We start from the raw sequence: 15,000 nt of genomic DNA, 5'->3' as shown, positions 1-15,000 counted from the left end.
CCCTGTTTCTTTATTTTCCCCCGTAGCACTTGTCTACCCTACAGTCATTCACGGATGATTCCTTCATTTTCGTCCTTGGATACAAATGAAAAGAATGTAGGAGAGATCCAAATACCACAAACATTTCCCCACCTGCTTCTCAAACTGCCGACTTTGTTCTCCGACCAAACTCCATTAGAGGAACGGTCTTGCTCACAAGGTCGAAGTCTCCAAGTAACGATGAAAGATTTTCGTCCAATGCTGTGTTTGGTAAACATAATCAAACACGAGGGAAAAACCTTTTAACTAGAAAGTTAACAAATACGCTCCTTCAACACGACGTTCGGCGAAACTACTGATCGTTTGGTCGGGACTGTGCAACACCTTACTTAAATGTACAACATACGCAAAGTTCCCTAGAATCACGCGTCACTTCTTCCCACGGTATCCTCTGAACTTCCTTCCATAGTTTTTTCCCCGTCCCCGCCCATACACTTTTTTATACGACCCTCTATAACGTCCCCTGTTACCAAAATCCCCGTGCTCCCCACGACTTCCGGAACTACTACAATCCTCACGGGTACCAAACTGTCCGTGTCCCCGACGGGTACCGGACCCTCCGTATTTTTCGGAATTTCCCCGTCTTCCGCCTCTCTTTGATTTCTTAAGATGTTCAAACTGATTTTCAAAGTCCACAGCGCTTGAGCTGTTTTCTGTAAACTGGAAGCATTTGATGGGTGAATTACTAACTGCGTCCCAGTCGATTTCATTTTCGTTTTGTTCGGTGTCTCTCTGTTCTGTCCCAGAGCTTTGTGAGGGAGGAGTATCTTCCCGTGCTCTCTTTCTTCTGGAAACCCTAGAGCAAAACACAAATTGAAATTCACAACTCAATGGAAGTTTCAATCGAGTGTCGTAAAACCAAAACCAAAGTAATTACTTTGGCCATTCAAAAAGGACGGAGACAATCCAGTAAACCAATCAAAACTCGAAGCAATTACACGTAGCCGACACAAAGCGCGGGAAAATGTGCACGCGCGAGCCGCGGTTGGTTTTGGTTTCACTTCTGATTGGTTGAAAACGTGAAGTAATGCAAAACGAAAGCAATTCGCTAATTACTTTCGACACTCAATTGAAAACCGCTCTAACACTGAACCGTTGAAAAAACCCAGCCGTTCAAAAAAATATTATTACAAGTTTGTCTTACCTTTGCTGGTCGAGTCTTTTCTGTTGTTCTCCCTGCTCTTTCACGATGACAACTAAAATAATAAAATATACATATATATATATACATTCAAATTTCTTCTGTTACGTAGATAGCGCACTGCTTATGTACTTTCCTAACTAGTAATCGAAAACTCGAACAATGTGTTTTTACAGCTGAATATATACGTCCACAAACGATTCGAGGTTCCACTTTCAACGTTCGTTGTTAGATCAAGTTCGGATAGGTTTTCTGAGTATACGAAATGACTACCTCTGAAGGTTGTCCACATTTTCCGTAAAGATCTTCCGGAAAATTGCCATTCCATTTGACCTCAAAGCAAAATTCGGGATATTTTGGCTAAATGGTATGCACCGTGAAACAACAACTACCACTACCGCTACCGCTACCGCTACTACTACTACTACTACTACTACTACTACTACTACTACCACTACCCTTTGTTACCGCTCACATAATGACGAAAATATTATAGGTCCGCAGAGACAAAGCGTGCGTATGGTAACTCCATCTTCAAACCTGCCAGCATCAAAGCATGCATGATTGTCAGCCTGGTTGCAATGTGAACTGACCGCTTGGACATAGCACAATAGTTGGGTTCAATAAAGTGAACTGCAAAATGATAGGCATCGAGACTGAATGTAACTTGTTTCATTAACGCGCTTAACAGAAAAGTCATGTTGATCTACTGGAAGTAGTCTCCTTACGTCTGTGTAAAGGAGGGTGAAAACAATAGGTTGCTCGATGCCGTCGTTTTTTCGAGATCTGAGGCCCGTTTCTCGCAAGTCCCGAAGACTTTTGGGGCGCCACAATTCCCTCTGTATCTCAAGAACGGAGAAGTCATCAAATTTCACGTTCATTTCCCTTTCTGTTAACTCGAAAACATGTCAAAAGACCAGCTCATCAAAACAAGCAGATGGTAAATGGCTTACCGGGCCAGAAAAGTTTTCGGGATTCTCGAGAAACGGGTCCTGGGGTCCGCCACATTTTTGAGACGCGGGACGGCAACCGGAAGTGAACTTTTCGCGTGCCAGGAGCCCGTTTCTCGAAAGTCCCGAAAACGTTTCGGGCCCGAAAAGCCATTTGTGAAACTGCCAACCGCTTTTTTTGTTTTAACATGTTTTCAAGGTAACAAAAATAAAAATGACTGTGAAGTTTGATGACTTATGTCCTCTCCGTTCTTGAGATACAAAGCGAATTACGACACCCAAAAATGGCCCGTAAAGTTTCGGGACTACCGAGAAACGGGCCCCAGGACAGTAATGTCTCAGATTTTAACGTATCATCTCTAATGGAGAAGAGATACTTAACAATACAGATGTAGTTGTGTGAAGACATGTTAAAAAGGGAAAACAGCTCACTTCCTGTTGCGTCCGCGTCTCAAAACCTTCGCATGCATGTTTAAGCTCCACATTACGTAAATAGGATGCGAGAACTAATCAGCTGAGTGACACGAAAATAGGGAAGTTTGCATTTTAAAAAAAAGGACATCGGCAGCCCTCACAGACAATGTGACTGAATTACACTGACACCAGGGGAGTCAGGGTGGCGTAGTGGTTATCAACCGCACCTCCCACCTCTGCGACCCAGGTTCAACCCTGGCCTCGAGGTCGTATGTGGGCTGAGTTTCAGTCGATCTCAATCTGACTCCGAGGGGTTTTCTCTGGGTACTCCGATTTTCCTCCCTCATCAAAATCGACTCTAGATCAATAACATCCGAGCGGATACCTTCGTATAGGGATAACCTCTGTATCTCTCCCTTTCATTGTATTGAATGAATAAAGTTGGTATTATTATTATTATTATTATTATTATTATTATTATTATTATTATTATTATTATTATTATTTTATCATTTTCACCTCGAAATCACAAATCAAAGAACTAGCTGCCCACGAAATTTAATGACGCTCGAAGACCAAAGGTTTCTTACCTTCCTCTGTTGGTTTAACAACTTTTTTTGACCTTTTCCTTTCCTCTAATTCCTCTTCGGCGTGTTTTTCATAAAGCTCCTTTGGTATTTTCTTGCTGCACAAGTGACAGACTATCGTCAATTCATCGCTTTCGTCACTAGCAGAATCGCTAGTGCGACGGCGAGCCTTCTTGGCCTTTGAACTTTTCGACAAAGACAGCGGTCGTTTCTTAAAACCAGAGCCAATCTTCTCCAGCGCCTGTTCGTTTTTATCCAAGTCCGGTTTTTCTGCTTGTCTTCTTTGCGTCCTCCGATGTGACGAAATGCGTTGTGCGCCATATTGCACCATTAAGTTATCGTCACTCGATGAATCGCTGTTAGATTCTATTTCTTCGGTTCTAGCAGAAATTGCTGGTTTGCTGTCGGCGTGGGGTGCTTTGGAAAATGTAGATTTAAAAAGTTCGTCGTAATCGCTGTCCTTTTCAGTGTCGAGGGGAAGGAAGTCGGAATCGGGCAATTTTGAGCTGTTTCCTACAAAAGATAAAGCGGGGACTTTCGCATCTTGTTTGTTTGTTTATTTATTTGCCTGAGCAGGTTTATCTGATATGGATCTCAAGAGAGGAGCACTACAGTTATGTCACAGGGTAGCCCCATAGATATTTAGCCCCAGGACTAAACTCTCCCCCACCCCCTGAGATATTGAGATGACCATCGCTAAAGCACTGGGCCCGGTTGTTCAAAGGCCGATTGACGCCAATTCCAGATTAAAAATTAACAAGGGAGTTTATTTCTCTACTCCCAAATGTTGTTCAACGCTGGTATTCGGCAGAACATTACACATTAGAAGAAGTCAATCTTGTAAAACAAAAATAAGAGAAAGAAACTTTCACCTAAACGTCGAAAACATGAAACAAAAGTCTACGCTAATATTGGATTAAGTTAACTGGCTCTCGAACAACCGAGCCCTGTCTGGTAGCAAGAGTGAATTAGATAAGAGTGTTGTTATGGCATAGGCGGGCTCCCCAGCGCAGTCACAAATGAGTCTATTTTTAGAATACCCGTTCCTGCGATAATCAGTTGTCGTGTCCCGGCTTGAAAAAAAAAAAATGGCAGAAACAGTCACGCGTGACATGGCTTCTTCAGTTTGGTTAAAACTGGCGGCCCTTTGTTTCGTGCGCAAAGTGTATCTAAAAATAAATCAATTTGTGATTGTGCTGAGGCAAGACCGCAAAGTGATAGATTAACACTATTATCTAATTCCCTCTCGCTTACAGCTAATTGTGTGGGAGGCAACGAGGCAATTTTCTCACATTTTGTGTTGGTTATGGCTTTCGAGAACACACTGGCCCTCAAAAGAGAATTTGACAAGACCGAAGATAATTTCGAGCATAATGCTATGATTTTAGGAGTGACGCTCAAAAGCATAATGCTCAAATTTTCGACTGAGCGCAACCTTGGTCCACCGCTCAAACTGGGAAGGAAACGCACAGTTGGTTAGTGCGCGGCCTTCTGTGAGATCCCAAGGGACCTCACATCCTTGCTTCGACTTCTTTCCATTCTGTGTAGCTTCAGGTAGCTTTAAATACCCTTAAAACGGAGCACTGATGATAAGAGGGGGGGGGGGGGGGGTAAATGAGCGCAACCGTCGGCTTCCTGGGAGAATACCCCTCCAGAGGGTAAAGGAACTTCCGACGTTAAAGAACGTGTACCTTTACCTAAGGAATTTCAGATCTACGACGGCGACGTCGGCGAAAACGTAACTTCAAATATAACTTTGCACTACCCTAAGTCTTTCGCAAATTTTCCACCTCTTTTTACGTTGTACAGTGTTCGAGAGGTACGAGCGGTCTCAGAGTAAACATACACAATGGAAGATTCTCTGCTCATGTTATTGTCAAAACCACAAAAGTGGTGATTTTACGTCGAATGTCGTAAAAATGCGTGCCGCACGTGCGGCGAGATTATTTTTCCTCTTTTAACCATTATTATTATTATTATTATTATTATTATTATTAATTCATTCCTCACGGGGCCATTAGAACCCACAAATGACCAGCTCCCAACGTCAGTGGCTTCACAGCTCAGTTGGTTAGGGCGTCGCACCGGAATCGCGAGGTCACGGGTTCAAACCCCGTTGAAGTCCTGAATTTTTCAGGCTTCTCTATGCAATTGTAAAAATTGCGTTCATAACTGCGAAGATCATAGCTTCACTTGATTATTATTATTATTATTATTATTATTATTATTATTATTATTATTATTATTATTACTATTTTGATGGCATTGTCGTTTCTTAACCTCCCAAATGACGAAAATCTTTACCTCCGTATGTCCGTTGTGGCTTCTCTGGCTGAGGGCTGAACACGAAAAAAAAGAAGTCAGGATCTTTTTTCTGTTCAGACACCAAACACATCTGAAAGAGCTTTTCGAGCCATGTGTGAGAGAGGAATAAGCAATCCTTGTGGGGCACATGATTCGATGGGACTAAAACTTACTGCATCTCCCCATCCCCCTTCTCCAATGCAAAAATAATGAAAGTTCCAAGTCTCTATGATGCGTTTGACTACCAACGCTTCACCACTCCTTCCTCGACCTCCCTCCCCACCCATCAAAACTTGGCAACAACGCGGTGTCTACGTAGCCAAGAATACAAGTACAGGAAGTGGACTTTTTGTTTTTGCTCGAATTTGAGGAGCTTGATCCACATCAAAAGGTTAACGCTTTTATGAAAAGCATTAACACGTCAGCATATTTTCTTTTAATTTTCTGTACTAATCAAAGCTTAGCTCATACCATTTTCATTCTCCAGTCACCGGCACACTACAGTCATATTACGAGTGTTGGAAAAATCGCAAAGTGGATATATCAAAGCAGATTCGCCGAAGACGAACATGACGGCTACGAGAAGGTCATATTAAATTCAACATTACTCTGATCATTTTGCGATTATTCCTGGTCTTTCAGCAGGAAACGTATGTACCAACATTCCAGGAGGTAGGGAGTTTAAGCACGCAACGTTTTTCAACGAGCGCGGACGGAAACCGGAAGTGAATTGTTTTCCTTTATAACTTGTCTTGCCACTACCATCTTTATATTTCTAAGTATCTTTTCTCCATTAGAGATGGTTAAGGTAATAGTCTAGGAGACACTACTGTCCTGGCATGCGAAGTTTATTTCCGGTGGCCGTCAGCGTCTCAAAGACGTCGCGTGCTTAAGGTGGCTTACTACAGTTATCCGAAAAAAATTATCAAAATTTTGAAATCTGTGAAATTAAAGCAAAATGATGTCTCTTGTGAAGTGTTGGTCACTGCAAATGATGTAAAATGTAATTTTACCGCACAAATAAATACAAATCAGGGGAAAACGCTTAATATAGTGACGGACTTCCTGGAGGGGGGACTGGAAACCAGACATTTCAAAGGCCTTTTTCTCAAAACCTAGCCGTACAACCAGGGTTAAAATTTTTGCGAATTAGTAAACAACATGTAGACAAAACCGTCAACATTTTTTCAAAAAGTTCTATCAGGCAGTTTTTCACTTATTATTAAAATAGACGAAAATTGACGTTTTTGTCATTTGTGAAAAACCTGTCTGGCAGATTTAACTATTTATTTCTCTACATAATTTTTTTTTTCTCACTTTCGGAAATCCTGACATTTTGAGGTGGGGTTGTACGGCTGGTTTTCAAGAAAAAAGCCTTTGAAGTGTCTAGTTTCCAGTCCCCCCTCCAGGAGCTCGGTCACTATGTTTAGCATTTTCCCCTGATTTGCATTTATTTGTTCGGTAAAATTACATTTTACATCAATTGCAGTGACTAACACTTCAGAAGAGACTTCCTGTTGCTTAGTTTCACAGATTCCAAAACCTTGATCTTTTTCTTCGGAAAACTGTAGTAAGCCACCTTAAATTCCCTAGTGTGAGAACGACAACCCACATACGAGGCGTGAGAAGCTGTTGTTTTCGTTGATTAAAGCCTGGTTTTCACTAGCGACATAATCACAAGCGAAAGGCTGGGGCTGCTTATGCTACGTGAAAATGAACGTCGACATAAACATCAAATTCAACCTGGGCCTCCGTCCATTTTGTTTAAATGCTCAGACGCGGGGAATCTGGAACGAGTGCTTTAATTGGCCACACACACCCAGACGTTCTCACATAACGCAAGCGAACGCAAGCAATAAGCGCAAGCACAAGGAAATGGAAACATTTGATCATTGCGCGTGTGCTTACGCTTGCGTCAGCCCCGTCTTCACGGTGAAATACTGAGCCCTCTTAAGCTTGTGCTTGCGTCGCCAGTCAAAACCGGAGGAGCATAAGGACATCACCGGAAAATATCATTTCTGCAAAGATTATCCGATTATTGCAACTCGTATCGCAGATGAAATGCATGTATGCCTACTTTCCTGGAATTGAATTGTTGGTATAGACGGCACACCCTGCAAGCAGAGCTTCTCTAAAACTCGTCAGAGGGCGAGTAAGAGAGGCCTCTGCGGAAATCGTGTAAAGTCGTTTGAGTCACCGCAGCCCAAGTTTCTGGGCTAATCACTCCGGTCAAACCGGTTAAGGCAGCGCGTGCATCATAATAGGGACCTTAAGCAACGACAACGGCGACGGCAACGAGAACGTCACAAATTTGCATATTCATTGGGCAAAAACAATAGCTTTGCACGCCCTGCACGTGCGTTTTTCACTTTTGTCCATTTCTTTGCCGTCGTTAGAAAAACAACAACGTGAAATAGCCAAATTTGAGGTTTTATGAACAACGTTAGCACTTGAGGATAAATTACCATTTTCTCCCCTAAATTAAGCGCCGTTCCTACCAATGTCATTTTTAAGGAACTACCACACCCCTGACATATCAAAAAGGTTGAAATAGACACGAAGCGATTAAAATAAAGCGAATTTATATTTTGAGATGATGTTCTCGTTGCCCTCGCCGTTGTCGTTGCTTAAGCTCCCTATTTTTGACACGGCGAAGGTCAAAATCGAGCCACCAATACGGTGTCTAGGAGTGCGATCGAGACTCGGCCTGGGTTGGAAACTGTCTCCAAGCAACGGCGCCGGCTTGCGCATACTTAATAAAGAACTAGACTTAACACAGAAAATAAAATATAAAAACCTTGTTGAATCTATCCAGCTGTAGGCTGAAGATCCCTCGTCTTCTCTGCGATGTTCGTACACACTGAGCTCACTTTCCGAGTCTGATCTTACGGCTGCTCCTTTTTTCCCACCACGCGTTCTGGAATCTTGATTAAAGCTTCTAGAACTGCTTGCCAAAGGTCTAACATACCGATCAGGAATGACAGAAGACTTAAGGTTCTCTTCAAAATCAAGATTTTTCTTGGCCGAGTCAGTCTGTCGGATGGCTCTTTGAAGGAGCTTCTCTTTGGCTAATGGTGACCGTTCGAGAACTACTTTCAAGTTTTTCAACTTTGGCTTTGCACGTGAAGGTGAACTGAAAACAAGGAGCAGCCTAAGTTTAGAACAATGATTTGTAGCTCATCGTGAACAGATCTAAATTTTAAATTTAGTGGTTGCTGGGTTGTTAAAAGATGGATTGAACTACGCTGTATTCCAAAGCCCCGATTGTTCAAGGATGGCATTATTATTGCGGATACACTCTGCGCATCTCGAGATTCTCGTCGCCCGATGTGAAGGAAATAGAGGATATTACATGGCCGCTTGGGGATACGAATTTTATCTTCGAGTGCTCCTGTGTTCGCTTCGCTCACTCGTGAGAGATACTTTCAGCACGAGAAGATAAAATTCGTATCCCCAAGCGGCCATGTAATGTTCTGTTTATTATATAGATATTGATGAAATGTCTAGATTTAAAACAACTTGTTTTATTCAGTTTCGAAAAGATGAAAAAGTGGTCACCAACCGCTAAAACCCGCATGTGGTGTAACATGAAACAAGATATGAAAGTTATGAAAAACAAATCATGATAATGTCAAATTTTGCAATAAAAATGTTAATGTAGTAGAGAAGAATTATAATGAAGCAAAAAAGTATCTTACAATGACGAGAAAGCTCGCGTTTTATTGGCTAATCGTGTTGGTTACCATGACAACACCTATATCCTCACATGTGAAAGATAAAAGTGATATGTTCACTGCGCGCGGTGAAGATATGATTTTTTTAGTAAAAGGAGAAATCCTGGTATTTCATCAATATCTACATAATAATACGGAATCCACTGTATGGAATCCAGAGTCCACAGATTTCAGTGGAATCGAGGATCCATTTCGGTGGACCCGTGGTTTGGAATCCGGCATCCACGACTCGGGATCCGGAAGTCCACGGGCTGGGATCTGGAAGCCGGGGGCCACCTGAATTCCTTTACAAAGGGCGATACTCGGGTTTCCTATGGGCGGTGCTTACTAATACAGAGATATCTTAGCGCGGTTTAAAACAATGCGGAGAAAGCTGAACGTAGCTAGCAATCTTGGTATCCAAAAAGAATATTGGGCGTAACCGTGCGCTTTTCAGAGATAATTAAGCTTCAACTTGGAGAAGAACGCCATACATTGCTTTGTATTTTAAACCTTTTTACATATATTGTTGATCAATCATCTTTGAAATATGCGGGGTTGCCCCCCATTTCCTTTTTGGATTTCAATAACACTTGTTAGGATCTGCTTTTCCCGCATATCCACACACCGCGCAAAAATACCTTTGAATTAGTAGGCACCGTACCACTGATAATGGTTTACGAAGTAACACTATTTTACAAAAGCGCTGTGCTGTAAGAAAATTATTATTTTTTTCATTATGGCACTTTAAAATGGTCTTTCACTGATCAGAAAGAAATAGTGAACACCAACAAATTTCCTCCCAATGAAACTAAAAATACAAATATTAAACATTTAAAAGCCCACATTCGCCCAAAAGTCATTGCGCACCGTGAATGAATTTTGTGTAACACGAAATTATTCAAATACTTTAGCTGACATATTGTTTCCCGCGTGATTGACCTGAGCGCATTCGGCCAATCAGACCAAGCAGTTGGACAAACGATTATTTGAAAACAAACAAAAAAACGACTGCACTGAGTTTTAGGCGAATGTGGACCTTAAAACTCTAATTAGAAACTTGGATGTAAACGTTCTTCATCCATCTTAGCTTGATGATAAACCTGTCACGAAGACAAGTCAAACATTGCACGCTGTTCTATCTGACGAATTATATTTCGTTGCACACCGATGTTAATTTGTTACTGCTGTTGTTGCATTTTTTCCGGCAAGGATCCCATAGACACACCCTAATCTTCTTCAAATCTTATCCAAACATTCACCTGGTCACAGACCGCCCAGCATTCTGGATGCGTGAGTGAGAGGCCTGTGTAGATGAGGACGGGCCCTGACAGTCCGATGCGTGCACTTCTATCTCCTTTGCTGTGAAGCGTTCATAGCAAAGTGGACACTCAACTTTATCTGATTGATCTGGATTGTTGAAAGTTGAGCTAAGAAAACGAATGGAAATAAACAGAGAGTAACAACATTAATGAGCAGAACTACGATTGACAACTTTGATTACCGAAGTTGCAGTCTTTTTTGTTGTCACCTCAGTGAATGACCTGCACTTGTCATGAAATAGAGGCTCTAGTTGTTTTTGCAATAGATCAGTGGAATAAACATTTTAAAAAAATAAATGGAATAGATTTTTCTTTCCAGATTTTGCAGCTAGTGAGATTTGGTCACTGAAAAGGCATCACTGATATTATAAATATAATTCTAGGAAGTCGTCAACCCCAAATTTTTTTCACCACGCTTTCACCCATAGAATACATGTAGCTCTCAGGTTGGGATTTATAAGATAAATATGCCTCACAGAACCCATTCATTTATTTCTTTAGAGCTGTTATGCTATACATAAGACAAAAAAATTTCTGGCTTACTTGAATGAAGAAGCTTCTCTGGGATCTCCACCTCCTCCTGTTGTTTGCTGCCTCTTCATTGCGGCCGCTGCTGCTTTTTCTGCTGCCTCTGAGCGCTTCTGCCTAACATGTTGACTATCATCACTATCCACATCAACCATGAATTCTTCGTCACCAGAACATCTCTTCTCTTCCCTATCAGCTGTAGACCCTACTGAAGAAGATGCCAATCCTGTGGTTCTTACCTCCTGTAAAGTCTTTGTGAGCAGTCTGAGTGGGGATGACTGCGTATCTGTCAGTGCTTGAGATGGTAAAAGGGTCTCACCATCTGTTGCCATAGTTTCAAGCACACTCTTTCCCAGGACCCCTTGAGATTCACATTCTGTCAATACAGATTGAGAATCAATTGGGATATCAAAATCCAAAATGTCTTTGCTTTTTTCTCCCGAGATGAATTCATTGCTAGCTTTTTCCTTCACTGACGTATCGATAGCAGCTGAAGCTTCGTCACGTGGGAGACTCAGTGAAAACACAGGTCGAGAAAGAACACTTTCATCGTCAGTTGAATCATCGTCCAAAGGTCGTATGAAACTTCTTCGCTTTGGAGGTCGAATGATCTCAGAAAGGTTACCATCAGTGTCATTACTAGCTTCTCTAGATCCTTCGTCTCTACTCCCTGAAAATTCACTATCAAGCCCATTCGTATTTGTTTTCGATTCATTTACCACTTGGTTCTCATTTTCAAGTATCTGATTTAAAGAGTCAAGTCCATTCCCCTTTGTTTCACTATTTTTAGAATCCAAAACAACATCAACACCGAATAAACCTGAACCAGGATCATTACCAGCGGAATTAACAGACAAAGGAGACTCTGACGTTGCATCATTATCTGTAACAACAACATCTGAGTCTGCTGATGTTTGCTTTGTGACTGACTGCTCCTCCAGCCCTTCAGTTGCCAGTTTACAAGCCTCTTCAAAGACTTTCCCAGATATATTGTCACTCTTGACAGACTCCTGTGCTTTCTTTGCAGAGCCAGTTCCTGATGAGGGCATCATTTTGTCCATGCAAGATGTCATTAATTCACCGTCACTATCACTGTCCACTTTACAAGATGCTGTAACTTCACGACTGCTTTCACTTGTTGATTTGGAAGCACTTGGGACTTGATTAACTGTAGAACTTCTCAGGGTTCTCCTGCGATGGGAAATGCCTTGATCAAATTGACCTCTGTCTCCTTTGTCTGGGGTTAAAGAAAAAACAAGAAAAGTAACCTCCATGTAGGCCTCTGCAATAATAATGAATGAGCGAGAAATGATCTGAAAAAGGAATGAAAGTTCATGATGGAGTCTCTCTATGAGGTTTGGAAAAGACCTTTTCACAGTCGATGCCACGCTGATCGAGATCAAATTTAATGCCGTTAAATGCATTTTAACTGGGTAAACAGCTAGGAGCAGCCATGGTCAGATGTTGTCTGTGGGTTTGTTATATTTGTGCATGTGTCTGATTCTTCATGCTTTGGGTTGTAGAGCAAATTAATCGGTTTGGAAAGAAGAAGTAGCATTTTGTGTGGAGTGTCTAGCAGCAGAGCTCGCAGAACCCTGCCTAGTTGATACTGATCTTTCTGGAGATAAGGATACCATGCCGGGAACAAGCATATTCAAGTCTGGGTCTTACTAGGCGACAGAAAAGTTTAGATTTACATTAAACAGAAGTATGCCTAAAGTTCCTCCTGATAATGCCTAGAGTTCACTTAGCACTTAATGAAATCTGTGAAACATAACTTGCCCATTTCAAGTCCTCCGAGAGTATAATTCCCATTAAGTATGAATGGTGGTGGTGCCCATCCAATGTATGACCATCGAGAGTATATGGTGTAACAACAGTCTTCTTTGTACACGTAAAAGGTTTTTCTCTGGGTATTCTAGTTTTCCCCTCTCCTCAAAAAGCAAGGTTTGATCTGAGGCCCACAGGGTCATCACTTGTAAAACTGTTACATGTACATGCCAACCTCATAAAATAAAGTGTCGTCACCATCATCATTATTACCGGTATTGTTAGGAGTTCGAATGTTTTGAGGAAAGGTAGTTTGCAAACTAAACTCAACGCAGGGTTGTCGGAACAACAACAAGAAGATTTATTCCAAAGTGACGTAGTTTCCACGAAGTAAAACTTTGAACAACACGTACTCAATAAACTTACACGGCCTCCGCCAACTTGAGTAAACACAGCTTCTGTCACACTTGACTAAACACGGCTAACGCCAACTCTCTTCGCTTGTGAAAAACTAGTTAAAAAAACACTCCGCTTGGACTCGTCTACTTATATACTCTGACAATAAACTTCTAGAACTTTCTAAAATAGTAATCAATCTAATTATAGAAAGATTACAAAACACACTGATTTAGAAACGCTTACGCACGAATCTAAAAATAAACAAACTACAAACTCTCGCGAAGCTTCTAGAAAGTCACGCTAGTCACGCAATGCTATTTTTCGTAACAGGTATTATTATCATCATCATCATTATCATTATTACAATAGCCTACCCATTCGTGGAGTTCCCCTGACAAACACTGAGCTTTTTCCTGCAGCCACAGCAAATGTCTTGCCAGGTAACAGAGCATCTAATGTCTTCCCTTGAGATTTACCACACACAACAGGAACACCCCATGGGATCCGTGTCCTGACCCTGGACTGTGCCAAATGCAGTCGTTGTTTATACTTTTCAAACATTCTAATAATCAGCCCCGTGTAGGTTGACAAGTTGAATCCTTGAGGAGCAAAATAGAGATTTGATCTTACGGCTTCTTTCAAAGTGCTGGGTAGGCCTCTGGGTTTCTTATAGCCCCTTGAGAGACGTATATGTAGCAGGTTGGGAGACTGTAGAAACAAAAAAAAAGACAATGATGCTAAATTCGATTTAGAAGATAAACAATAACAGAGGCAACATGACAATTTTTTCTTGGTGTACAACCGGCGGGGGAGGGGGGAAATGTGCCGGTGGGACCCTGGAACCCGTAGCCTATACCAGAGCTAGTTCAGCTGAATTTTGCTACCCTATACTACAGTAACCTCCCACCGATTTCAGTCTAAATTCCAATTCTTGACAGTTATTAATATCCAGAGGTGTTTCATGATAGCCATTTATTGACACTGTTAAGGCTGAGTTAGGTAAACTTAAACTTTGCCGATTTGATTTTTTATATTCTTGAGTGGGAATTTCTGGTTTTCTTAGTCTTGATAAAATCTTCAACCGACTGGTCAGTTTCGTGAAAAATGATACCCTATTCTAGACCGAAAGGCTATGATTTATATACTCTATCCTAGAGTAAACCGCTTGAAAACCATACCCTTCACAGCGGCACATACCTATATAGTCCATATATGGCAGTACCCCCTCCCCTCCCCCCCTGGGTGTACAACACAAGTAAGACAGAATGAATCAGAGACAAGGTACATGTAATGAAGCTCCCATTTCTGATGAGTTTCACCCACCAATTACAGCAAAAGAGCTTCTACACTTCGACTGGCAATCACACTCCAAGATATTAAGCAATAAAAACAATCAACACTTACTGTTCTTTGCTGCCAGGTGTCCATACTATTCACAAAAGGAAAACAGACAAATTGGTTAATAGACTCTTGACAAAAAAAAAAACAATAATTTTGTTGACATACAGGATATTACATGACTGCGCCGGGATACAAATTTTATTTTCGCGTGCTGAAAGTATCTCTCACTTGTTCGCTTCGCTAACTCGTGAGAGATACTTATAGCACAAGAAGGTAAAGTTGTATCCCCAAGCGGCCATGTAATGTTCTGTTTATTATATTGATATTGCTGAAATGCCTAGATTTAAAACAACTTGTTTTACTCATTTTCAAAATGATAAAAGTGGTCACCAACCGCTAAAACAAGCATGTTGTGTGACATGAAACAAGATATGAAAGTTATGAAAAACAAATCATGATAATGTAAAATTTTGCAATAAAAATGTTAACGTA

At 41.4% G+C, this 15,000-nt stretch overlaps 1 protein-coding gene across 1 annotated transcript in view; it reads right to left on the bottom strand.

The window, feature by feature from the left end:
* Positions 1 to 15,000, bottom strand: part of LOC138043910 (uncharacterized) — a 29,717-nt gene that overhangs the window by 564 nt on the left and 14,153 nt on the right. The window contains exons 9-17 of the mRNA XM_068890429.1: positions 14,572 to 14,596; positions 13,542 to 13,875; positions 11,014 to 12,235; positions 10,411 to 10,578; positions 8,233 to 8,568; positions 5,436 to 5,470; positions 3,135 to 3,644; positions 1,184 to 1,235; positions 1 to 835 (exon numbers count right to left, since the gene is read on the bottom strand). The exon at positions 1 to 835 is cut by the window's left edge and continues 564 nt beyond it. Coding sequence (XP_068746530.1) covers positions 409 to 835; positions 1,184 to 1,235; positions 3,135 to 3,644; positions 5,436 to 5,470; positions 8,233 to 8,568; positions 10,411 to 10,578; positions 11,014 to 12,235; positions 13,542 to 13,875; positions 14,572 to 14,596 — 3,109 coding nt within the window. The 3' untranslated portion in view covers positions 1 to 408. The remainder of the gene's footprint in view (positions 836 to 1,183; positions 1,236 to 3,134; positions 3,645 to 5,435; positions 5,471 to 8,232; positions 8,569 to 10,410; positions 10,579 to 11,013; positions 12,236 to 13,541; positions 13,876 to 14,571; positions 14,597 to 15,000) is intronic.

Source organism: Montipora capricornis, chromosome 3 (assembly GCF_036669925.1).
Source record: "Montipora capricornis isolate CH-2021 chromosome 3, ASM3666992v2, whole genome shotgun sequence".
In the NCBI taxonomy this organism is placed as follows: domain Eukaryota; kingdom Metazoa; phylum Cnidaria; class Anthozoa; order Scleractinia; family Acroporidae; genus Montipora; species Montipora capricornis.
This window is presented reverse-complemented; position numbering and strand designations above follow the sequence as displayed.